The sequence below is a fragment of the Papaver somniferum genome, chromosome 11 (genome assembly GCF_003573695.1).
Source record: "Papaver somniferum cultivar HN1 chromosome 11, ASM357369v1, whole genome shotgun sequence".
Lineage (NCBI taxonomy): Eukaryota > Viridiplantae > Streptophyta > Magnoliopsida > Ranunculales > Papaveraceae > Papaver > Papaver somniferum.
In genome coordinates this window covers 135,473,602-135,486,283 of record NC_039368.1, presented here as the reverse complement: position 1 = coordinate 135,486,283, position 12,682 = coordinate 135,473,602, and the positions used below count along the sequence as shown (strand labels likewise).

The window sequence follows — 12,682 nt, the reverse complement described above, 5'->3', positions numbered from 1 at the left end:
CTGCCCTGCACTCTAGCAATTTTGTTTCGTGAAAAAATAATAAGTATTGATCATTAATTTATTATTAATACTTATTAGCTTTTTGGTATACTTTCCGTTTAGACTTCATCACTAGCGGTGACTATTACATTCACCTTAATGGTGCTTTTATTTTGATTTTTGTTATAGAAATCAGAGGTTATACTTATTACCCTAATTATAGTCAGAGGTTAGAGGCTGGAGGCCCCTGCTGATCATTATTTCGCTAAATAGCAAGTGAATTTTTTTCATTATTTTGTGTTATGGTGGATGATTTGCAATTTTCTGTTTATGTTTTTCAAAATATTATTTTTCAGCTTTGGATAACATCCATTAAAAACCATTAGTTTTGTTGGACGCGCAAACACTTTTCTCACCTTGCTCTTAACAATGTGAATATTATTGTTTAGCTTGTCACCAGGTTCACTAGAAGCGGCAGTGTAGCACCTAAAAATTATATTTTACTGTTTTGATTAACAATTTTAACAACCCCGACATATGAAAGAAAAGGTGAAACCTTTCCGATCATCCTTGCTGGTTTTGATGATTGATTGTCCCCTTTTTTTTAAATCTCCCTGTAAAGGAATCCCTCGATGCAGCAGCTGTCATTGATAGACACTAGTCTCTACGAATAGCAGTGGTACTCTTTCACAGATTACTACATCGGTATTCGCAAAATAATTGTTTTTAGGTATCTCAAATTGTTTCGTGAAATAATACTCGAGCATTGTGGTCCAACTTTTTCTAAAAAGCCTACTCATAAAGATGTTGAAAGAATCATTGTCCCAAACACCATTAGGATTTTCCAAAACTGCCCTACATGGACTAGTTTTGCAGACGAAGATTTGAAAATGAGGCTTGTGGTGCAGCATGACCGTCCGACAAGAGAATATACACTTGCCATCGACAGAATCCAAAACCGGGGACTCCATGGATAACTAAGGGAAGGTCTAACTAAGCACCTTTGGGCTATAAAAGGAAGAAGAGATGATACGGGACGTATATTTGGAGTTCGTATATATTTCAAGATATTGTTAATATCTTGGATATCTCTTAATTTTAGTACTTTAATTATTAGGATAATTAGTTTTTTTTATTTGAATTATCTTGTTTTTATGAGAACAATATATTCTCTAGGCTAATTTAGGAAACGTTCTAGAATGTAGGGTTTATGTTTGCATGTTATAAATAGCCTTTTCTATTATCATTGTATTTTAGCTTGGATTAGCTCGTTTAATGAAAATACATTTGGTTTAAAACCTGTTTAACTCTCTTTGGGAGATTGATCATCATTGATCGTTTATCATCGCTTTGCTCCTGGATTGTAGTTGTTTATCATTTTTGGGTCCTCTTTACCGGAGTGGATTCTCCGCGTGTCGGTTTATTCTAAATCGTTCACGTTGAGCCGTATCAGATGGTTATCAGAGCAGGCTTTTCCTGTGTTGTGCATCTGTGAGTTATTCCTAGAAAGATCGATCGAGGAGTCTCGTAACATCTAGATTTTTATCAAAAATTATATTTATCATTAAAAAAAAAATCAAAAAAAAAAGTTTTAACAAGGAAAAGAAGAAATCAGTTGAAGCTTTGGCTTCCTGTTCAACATCACAGTTGCGGGTATTTTGATCACAGTTGCGGGTATCACGGTTTGGTAAGCATCTTGATCACTGCTTCTGTTAATTTGTTTTCGTGAAACCCTTGTTTTGTTACTAGTGGGACAGGGAGAAAGTGATCTGTTCGGCTTGTTTTGTTACAGGCCCACTAACTACGTTACTCATTTGAGCCCATCTATCATACACGGTTTCAAACTTGAAGTTCACCCCAAGAACCCTTATTAATTTTGGAACGATTTTTTGGGACCATTATTTTTTCGGGTGACCATGATCCTATTAGGCCACCTATCCTATAGTTATAAGGGGTATCCTAAAACATTGAAATGACTAACCTACCCTTACCCTAATTTAATTTAAAACCAACCCAATAATCACCTATATATATAACCACCACCTCCTCCCACCACCACCTCCCACCATCGCCGATTACCACCACCACCAACAACAACCACCGATTACCACCACCGCCACCGCCCACCACCGCCGATTACCACCACCACCACCTCCGATTGTCACCACCACCAACCACCGATTACCACCACCACCTCCGATTACCACCACCACCAATATATATATAGCTTGATTTAAAACATTAACAAAGATATTCTCACAAACCTATTACTTGTCATTTGTTTTTGGTTGAATAAATGATAAGTAATCATTAAAATGAGTTAAAATGGAAGTTGCAGAGAGGTTTAATGGAGGGTTTTTTTCAGAGAAAAGTTCGGTTATAAAAATTAATTTTTTCTTAACCAAACTCTGAGTTCGGTTGATTCGCAAAAAAATACTTTTAACCGAACTCCTTGTATTAGAACAACACAAGTCCATAAGTTCGGTTCCTTCGCAAAATAAGGATATCGTCGAACTTTAGTTTACGAAAATAATGAGAAGTCCACAAGTTCGGTTCGTTCGCAAAAAAATTAAGTTTTCTTTGTAACCGAATTGTACCTTTGAAACTTCGTAACCGAACTCTACCTAATTCGCCAAGAAATAAATTTCGTAGTAACCGAACGTTTGCCTAATTGCATATATGCATATATAAGCCCAGTTCGGTTGATTCGCAAAATATGTTGAAGTTTGCGAACCAAACGAACTTCTAACACTAGGTTACTTTTAACCTGCAGTTGGGTTGGGAACTTGTTTGTGAACTAACCGAACACACAAGATGTACCCAAATAAATTGTTAAGTTCAAAGTTCGGTTACCTACCATTTTATCCTAGGTAACCGAACATTACACTGTACAACCAAAACCTCCATTAACGAGCGAGTTCGGTAACCTGCGTGTTTGGAAAACGTAACCGAACTACACTTTCAGGTGTGTTCGGTTACATGTTCTTGACATATGGTAACCGAACTGGCCCAAATCTACATAAAAAATTTCACTTTTTTTGAAAGTTTGGAGCAATTCAACCAACATTATCTAAGTTTGAAACCTACCTGGGTACCCAAATACCCTTCCTCCGGTTGTGGTTGGTAAAATCCATAGTTTTTCATGTTTTCCTTCTTCATCTTCTCTAACTTTACTCTCTCAATAATTCTACTTCTTTAAAAAAAAACATCTGATTTTTTAATCTCACTAATTATCTTTAACTTAATCATCTCACTAATCATTACACTAACTAATCATCACCCAATATTAATCAGGAGGGTAATTTAGGTATTAATATAAATATCTAGATAAGGGGTGATCTAGATTTACTTCTAATGTCTTTACCCAAAATAAAACCATGGTCCCCCAAAAAAACCATGGTCCCCAAAACATCGTTCTTAATTTTTGAGCCTTCACCAAGTTCCGTCTGCAGAATCATTTAACCTCGAAGCCTGAGAGAGCCTGCGATATGAATTGTTATAATACACAGTTGCCTAAATTTTCTGGATTTGTTGTCGGGAGTGTCTGCCGTTTTGTAGTCGATGATGGTTGCATTTGCAACTTGGTTTCGAGAAGAATGGTAGAAGCATTAGGACTAGAAATGGATTGATATCCTCGTCCAGATCACATTGAGTGTGTCAATAGGGGATCCATTATCTGCGCGCTTCGGCGTTTGCAGAATTCCGTTATCAATCGGTAAGGCATACTCCGATGTGATATTTTGTGAAGTAGTTGATACGGAAGTTTGTGATATCGTATTGGGTAAACTATGGTTGGTTGATGTTGGGGAAATTCATAGAAATAAGGACGATTTATATGAGTTTATGTGGGGAAAGGCAAAAGTAATTCTAATACCACGTCCTAAGCGCAAGGAAGAAATGGAAAATGTGAAGACTAACAGTTTTAAGACAGACAGGGAAAGTTTGCCAGAACAATTAATTGAGCAAAAGGAAACTGCCTTTGACACAATGTTACAAATTGGTGTATGCGCAGACTCCAAATTGGTTCCACTTCCAAGTTCACGTGGGATCCATGTTTCTCTCCAACGTGGTGTGTTAGCTCCGACCGAGCACCCATTGACAATGGATGATGCTTGGACTAATCAAGTTAATGAAGACCATCCGATGCTTAATAATAAATTCTCGAAAATGGATACAGTTGAGGTGGTAGTTCCCAAAAGCTCCTAGGAAGATCCTTTTGCTAAGTTATGTACACCTACTTCAGTTGGATGCCGTCATGACTTCGCATGGAATTGTTCATGGAAGTTTTTCATTAATAGCAGTAGGCTAAAGCAAGGCCAAATTTTAACACGGTGCAAGCATATGAAAAAGATTTTGAAGCAAGTTCTGTCTTGCGAAAGGTTAGTGATTCCAATGCATAATTCCAAATCAAGTTGTACCACAAGTGGGAGTGTCAAAGTTTTTTCGTGGACTTGTCATTTCCAGTATAAATTCGAGACGAGTTTCATCGTAGTAGGGGAGCCTGATAGGGGACGTATATTTGGAGTTAGCATATATTTCAAGATAATGTTAATATCTTGGATATCTCTTAATTTTAGTACTTTAATTATTATGATAATTAGTTTTCTTTCTTTGAATTATCTTGTTTTTGTGAGAACAATATATTCTCTAGGCTAATTTATGAACGTTCTAGAATGTAGGGTTTATGTTTGCAGGCTATAAATAGCCTTTTCTATTATCATTGTATTTTAGCTTGGATTAGCTCGTTTAATGAAAATACATTTGGTTTAAAACATGTTTAACTCTCTTTGAGAGATCGATCATCATTGATCGTTTATCATCGCTTTGCTCCTGGATTGGAGTTGTTTATCATTTTTGGGTCCTCTTTACCGGAGTGGATTCTCCGCGTGTCGGTTTATTCTAAATCGTTTCCGCTGTGCTATATCAAGAGACGATGCGCGGGGACGTCAAAACCAGGATGGCCGAAACCGAGGCAGATATAGATGTTGTTTTTCAATTTAATGTTGTTTATTTTAATTAAATGTAACGCAGTGAGACTATTTAAATTAATTGATAAGTTAAGAAAATTCCATTAAGAGTAATTTTAACTAAACCATTACATTTAAATTAAACTTAACCAATAAAAATTAAAATTAGCTACATAACTTATCAAGGTGATATTCATCCTTGTCTTCTTCCGAGGCATCATTGGCATCGACATCGTCTTCCTCATTCTCATACATGCCAGGTTGTTCAGGGACTTGTTCTTCCTCCTTATCCATTTCCCTAGTCCATATAGCAAGTACTCGTAGATTCATTGTCGAAGTGTTCAAGGAGAGTAGCTTGTTCATCTTAAAATCCATGTAGTGTTGTTCTAGCGAAAGAAGACTTTTTCGAAATTACCTTATCGCAATGCCATTGTCACTGAGCTCGAATTCCTTGCGCTCATAATAGTTGAACTTGTTTGAACCTCCTTTTGCTGCTCTTTGGGTTGCGTCTCTTGCTGCTTTTCCATATTTTTGACCTCCTCCTCTTCTCTTGACGATGTTGTTAACCTCCAGACTGATGTTGTGTTGTTCCTGACTACCTGGAGAGACCCAACATATGGATATCCATTCCCTTTCAGTGAGGAAGCGGGACCACCCTTCTAAAAATCCTGCGAGATTAGACCATATGGTGATTTTGGTGGTATTTGATTACCTTCCAACAAGTATGGATTAAAATTGTTAAACACCTTCATAATATTGAAGCAATATTCACGTTGGAAACCAGTTTTGCGGGTTCTTTGATACTCTTCCCAATATTTTTGTTCCACATCCATTTCAATATATTTTTCTACGTAGAAAACAAGTATAAGTATACAGGAAAAACAATTGAAGCTTCCTATAAAACAAGTATAAGTATACAGAAAAAAATTGAAGCTTCCTATAAGTATAACTCATTATAATCATCCCCATGATATCAGAGAATTCTGAGCGAATAGCTTTAGAAGGATTTTGCATGTTAAAAGACAAATATGAACAAGTATGAATGAGATAGATATATACTTGTACAAGAAAACTTCGTGCAAGAATAAAATAGGTCATACGCACGAGATCCCTTAAAAGACGTAAATAAATTACTGAACTAGCCCGTGCCGAATAATTAATAAAAGGCCTTGGAAACACTAACATGGGGTTAGTCGTGCGAGAGTTCGAGAGATTTTAATGTATTTGGGTTTTCTCCTGTTAGTCCTGAGGGAGTTTGAGGGAGTTTCTCCAAATCCCCGTTAGTCGTGGGGGAGTTTAGAGGAGTCTCCTAAACTCCCTAGAAAACACCTGTTAGTCGCTGGGGAGTTTAAAAAAAGCTCTTGAACTCCCTGTTAGTCATAAAACCCTACAATATTAGGGAGTTGGTTTCTTTGGGGAGTTTGAAGGAGTTTTTAGTGTATTTTGGTCTCACAACAAATCTCTCAAAAGAGTAGAGATTTTAGTGTATTTTGGTCTCACAACCAAATTTGGTTCAAAATCTTTCTTTTCAAATCATACGGATTTCTCAAATCTCAGCAACAAAAATGTTGTTCCCAACATGATGAAATGATTATCAGATGATGTCCATTATGATACGGTGAAACATTTCTATGAAAATATTAGGATAGTGATCTAGAGTCCATGAAAACGTGTGGATATATAGATTTGTTTAGATCTACATATTCCGTAAGATGCACCAGCAAAAAAAATGTAGAAGTCTTCACAATTAGCGCTTCCCTGAGTTGAATTACATTACCACTTCTGCAACCACCGTCAAAACTATTTTCTCACCACTACCATCACCACCTATAACCAACCACTACTCCCTTAACCACCCCAAATAAGAACCCTAATTTCAGAAATAAATAAAGGGAGTTAGAATTGTATGGAGACCGTTAAATTGAAGGGGAAAAAATTATCTCGTTGCACAAAATAACATACTATTGATACAGAGATACGATCATTTTCATTTATTTTTTTTCTTTTGATTAAAGATCAATGTTATTTGCAAATGAGGGTTTATTGTTTCTTAAAAGAGAATGAGTTAGGAGTGAACTCTCTCAAACTCCCCCAAACTCCCTCTAATAAACTCTGTCAAACTCCCTACACTCCCACAAACTCCCTGAACTCAAAAACACCAAACTCTCTCAAACTCCCTACACTCTCTCAAACTCTCTCAAAATTCTTGAGATTTAAAATACACTCAACTCCCCAGAAGTCACTCGAGGACTAACCCCCTGTTAGAAGGATTGTTTATGTTCCGCGTAATCAAACCATAAAACCTATTTCAGAGCTTTTGTTCTGTCGGCGGCGACAAAGCATGTTTCTTATAGCCCTACCGTCGTTTTCTGTTTGAGTATATTCTATATATAAGTTATACCATAAAAACCCTAGTTCCTCTACTGTATCTCTTCACAGAGCGAGTACGTGCCATTCTTTTGCTACGATGAAGAGAAAAAGCGGGGGATCATCGATTGAAGAAGACGAGATCAGAAAGTACGAGGAATCATCGATTGAAGAACACGACATCAGTAAGTGTGAGGGATCTTCGATTGAAGAATACGAGCTTAGTAAGTGCGGTGAATCATCGGGTGATGAAGAAGACAGGATTCGTAAGTTAGCAGATGAATTAATTCATCGCATACTCTTTTTTTTTTTTGAGGAAAAAAGTTAAATTTATTGAAGAAAAATGTAATACGGAAAATTGCCCCCATTTTGATCGATTACATTCTATTAATTATAACCTTCCAGTGCGTTATTAGATCTCTGAAATTGTAATGTCCAAACAATTTCTGATTTGAACCCCAAATAAAAATCAGCAGTTTGATCTCATTAATGATTTCTGTTGTAGTTAGAGTTGTACAAGACCCGGTCCATTTTACCTGTACCGGCCCGGAACCGGAAAAACCGGACTCGTACCGAACCGGATCTCTTGGACGCTTATGTTGTTGGATATTTTCAAGGTTTGCCGCTACGCAGAGTTATACGGTGATCGACCCGGTTGGCTTTTGGAAGCGTCTTGGACGCTTTGTAAAACCTAGAAGTTTCCATTCAAAATTGAACAGACGCATCTCTTCTCATAAGCCACCATTAATGGCTTTTGGAAGCGTCTGTTGGTGATGAAACGACACTACCAACAGGCATGAATATCACTATAAGTAGCGAAGATGTTCTCCCATTCCAATACATCAAAAACAATCTGTTTTCTTCTTCTCTAAAAAGCATCATCAGAACCTTATATAGTGTGATTCTTGGTCGGATCAAGGAAGTACAATCCTTGAATTCGAGTACGGTGTTAGGGCTTCATTGAATCCTGAAGGCATAATTCGAGAGACCGTTTGTACTCGCCAAATTTATTGGGAACGGTCGAATTATTGTCTAACAGAATCGAAAGAACCTTGAAGTCAGGGGTACACCATTTTCTGTTTCTGTTTTCATCCTCTTATTTAACCCAAAATTTCCAACATATGTGCCATGACCCTCTTGTTCCTCTCAGTCCTAATATCCCATACTATAGCAAACGGGATAAGGGGCCAAATCTTCCTGCCTCTGTGTCTACCCCTTATGAATTTCCACGCCTCCGAAAGACCAATAAGAGTACCTGCCTGAGCCCATCTGACATTGTAACCCCAAATGAAATAATTCCATATATGAGTAAACTCACAATGCAGAAGGAGGTGCTGCCCGGATTCCTGCTGCAGGTTACAAAAAGAACATGAGGGATTTTGGATTGTGCATCCCCTTGTATGCAGATTATCAGTTGTGGCTATTGCATTTTGAGTGGCTGACCACATAAGCATCGGCACTTTTGGAGGGACAAAGTGAACCCAAACGCAGTTCACTGGAAGCAACAATGGGTCTGCAGGAAGTTGTTGAACAAGCCTATTATAGCAAGTTTTTACCTTGAAACCATCTGGTAAAGAACAAACAACTTTCTTTCATCACATACTTTCTTTCATGGATATATGATGTTTGCTGTGCAAACTTGTGTTTTGTCAAAAAGATGGAGATATATGGGTACTTCTCCCCCAACAATAAAGCTGGATTATTCTTTGCCAATGTTCCAGAACAAAAAATTAGTCGGAAAGGCACTGAGATCCCGTAATAACTATATTCAACGGTTACATGTTAACCTCCCTATGCAATATAAGCGTCCGATCCATAGATGGATACGTGCTGCATTAGAAGCTAACGTTGAAGATATCTGTATTTCTTATACCCGTGAGGAAACTCGAATTCCAAAAGGTACGTTTTCGTCTGATTCATTGAAAAAGTTGGCACTGGTGATTCCTCATACTAGGATAGAACTACCCAGGCCAAGGTCAGAGTCAGAGTCATTGTATTTACCTCGTCTTGAATATCTTAAACTTGATTATATTCCATCTACAGATGAAGAACAAATAAATAAGTTAGTATCAAGTTGTCCTGCTATTGAATATCTGGATTTAATGTTACGTGATGATGATAATGGTGATGATCATGGTATTAGAATTGCTTCTCCTACGCTGAAGCACTTGAAAATTCGTAAATACAGTGGAAGAGTCTCATTGAGTTTATATGCTCCAAAACTTGTATCACTAATCTTTGAATCAGCTACAAACAATGTCTATCTGGAAGATGTTTCTTCCCTAGTCAATGCGACAATTGTTTCAAAAGAGCACAGAGGTTATGATATTTCATCCGATCCTACAGCTCAGAAAACGTCCCTGGAAGTGCTCCATAACGTGCAATGTTTAACAATACCGGTTCCACTACTTCAGGTACGTATTCCATTTTTTAAGAAAATTCTTTCTTTATTCGATCCGCCGATATTTAAAAGTACACTGTCTCGATATATAGGTGCTAGTTATTTTGCACACGCCGGAGAATCATTTCTGGACTCTGGAGATAGATTACGATGAACATGTAGTGACTGACAATATCTAATCAATGATTGCTTTAATATTGATTGTTTTATGCGCCAAAGGATTTCCCGGGAATTCCTCAATTCATTGAAAATCAAGTATCTGAGCAGTTTGGTAATCTACGGCATTTGAAGTTGCTGCGTGTTGATTTTTCATGGAGCAGTTCCGTTTTTATAATAGCCTCCTTTCTCTCGATGTCGCCAAATATTGAATCACCTACCTTGGATGTTACTAGATATCGCCCTTGGGATTCAGCTTCAAGTCAGGATGAGGTTGGTATCCGTGGATCAGTTCTGAAATCCTTCTTATTTTGTTGATTATACAAATTAATATCTATAATATCTAATCCATACTTGATGTCAGTAATTTGAATTTGCACACTGCAATAAATAAATATCTTCTAAAAGGTGTCGCGTATTCATCCTCGAATTTATGTTGCATTGTTTAGCTGCTGAAGGGGGAATTAGAGTTGTTGTCTGTGATGTTCACGCTAAACAAGCTCAAGATCGTCAAGATTTTTAACTTTAAAGGAAGCGGTATAGAAATCAAGCTTCTTGAAATTTTGTCGAGGAAGGCTAACGTTCTGGAAAAATTCTGTATTTTTGGCAAAGCAGTGGATAGACTTGCGGATACTTCTGTCACTGAGAAGATTCTCGATGATGTTATTCAATTGCGAAAGAATTCGGGCCTTCCGAATGTCGGAATACTGTTAAAGATGGGAAAATTAGGCACAGGCTCAAAAAAAATAATATTCTCATTGTCAGGCACACAATTAACTTTTAGTTCCGTGACACCCATAATTATATGAAATTATTAAAATGTCTGCATGATGGATTATGCATCCGCATGAGGGGTTATGCATCAGGGGCATAATTGGCAACGCAACTTGGATATAACATATCTAAAAATCCGTGTCTTGGAATTTTACGAATTTTATACCGTTGAAAATCTTTTTAAGAGAGCTACGCAACGAGTACAAACAAGAATATCAAATTTCTCTTTTTCACGAAAAAATCGGAGGTGATCATCATTTTAAGAAAAATTTTCAAAAACTTGATACATAACTATTATGCAGTCACCAAAAAAGATGCATAACACATTCTGCAGACGCATAACGAATTATGCAACCATTTTCTCCACTGCATAACAAATTATGCATTTGGATAACAAAGTTATGCATCTATAACAAGTTATGTAACCATTGTTTTGGTTGATTTTAGTGCGTACATAAAAAAAATTGATGCATAATGCAGTATGCATCCATATTTACGGATGCATATCAGGTTATGCATCTATTTTCTCGATGCATAAAAGATTGTGCAACAATTTTCTCGATGCATAATGCATTATGCAGTCATATTTTCTGATGCATAACAGGTTATGCATCCATTTTCACGACTGCATAACATGTTATTGTAGGTGCATGACAAGTTATGCAACCTTATTTTTTGTTGGTTTCAATACTAAGAAAAAAGTAGCTGCATAACGTGTTATGCAACCGTTTTCTGGACTGCATACTATTATATGCAAAAAAAAAATGGCTGCATAACTTGTCATCCACCTATAATAATAGCTGCATAACGTGTTATGCAACTATTTTCGGGACTTCATAACAAGTTATGCAACAAATTTTTTTAGATGCATAACACATGCAGCACAACCAACTCACACCAAGCTCAGCATCTCAGATTCAAGCTAATAAAATAATTGCTGCATAATGTGTTATGCAACTATTTTCTCGACTGCATAATAAGTTACGCGACAACTTTTTTAGATGCATAGCAGGTAATCGTTGCATACTAGTACATTCGAGTTCAGTAACACCATCTTTATCCACCATTTTATGTAGATAAGAGAAGAAACATGAACAATGTACCTCACTGACAAAATGATCAGAAAAGGACTCGAAGAGGCCTAAAATGAAGGTAAAAATTCATTCGCCTGCATCTTAACAAAAAAAAATTGGTACTGCGGACATTGTTGTTGCTGTTGGGGCCTCCTAGCTGCTGATTTTTGCATCTGTGCAGTAACAACATAATTAGTGGGTTAAACACAAATCAAATGTAAAGACATTAACGAAACACTTATCTAACATAAGACATGACTCGATACACATCTTGGAAATTTGTTGAGCACCATGGCAAGCCCGGCCTGTAATACTATAAGCAAAGATCTTTATGTCTGACTCAAACATTTCTTAAAATGTGTGGACATTTATATTATCACAAAGTTACAGTTGCAAGACTTGAGGTTAATATAGCTACGTCTATGAATCTTAACAACCATATTTGAGAGGAGAATATGATTTAAAAGAACCTGTTTAAAATTGGAAAACACACGGCATACTTGGATGTTTCATCCAAAGCCTAAAAGTCAATATTTAAAGGAAACATCTAGTACTTCTGCCAGCAGTGAGAGCAACCTTGATATTCCAATAGCTTCACCCCGATAAACATCTAGTCTTTGTTACTTTCTTCTTCTTGGCATTGTTTCTTCTCCGCTTCCAAATTTTCTTGGTAGGCAGATAATTCTTCTATACAAGCAATCAAATGGCGTTTCACAACATCATTTATTTTGCGACTGAGTCCCCATTCCCTAGTTAAGATTAATCTGTCTTGCTTAATGTCTCTGCCCGACATTTGCTCACCCTATAAAATCCTTACAAATCCTAGTTCTCAGGCACTCTATACTGAATGCGATCGGCAACACAAACTATTTTGTGATAGCTAGTTTTTCTTCCCTAACATGTTTAGTGACTAGAGCATGCAGACACATAAAAAACAGAACAATAAAGAGGTTGCCTCTTGAACC

The 12,682-nt window shown here is 37.0% G+C and overlaps 1 protein-coding gene across 1 annotated transcript; it reads left to right on the top strand.

The window, feature by feature from the left end:
- Positions 1-8,980: 8,980 nt before the first annotated feature.
- On the top strand, positions 8,981-10,679 carry LOC113325239 (FBD-associated F-box protein At1g66320-like). The gene is made up of 3 exons (XM_026573445.1): positions 8,981-9,727; positions 9,934-10,143; positions 10,320-10,679. The coding sequence occupies exons 1-3, from the start codon at positions 8,981-8,983 to the stop codon at positions 10,677-10,679; spliced, it is 1,317 nt and encodes a 438-aa protein (XP_026429230.1).
- The last annotated feature ends 2,003 nt before the right edge of the window (positions 10,680-12,682 follow it).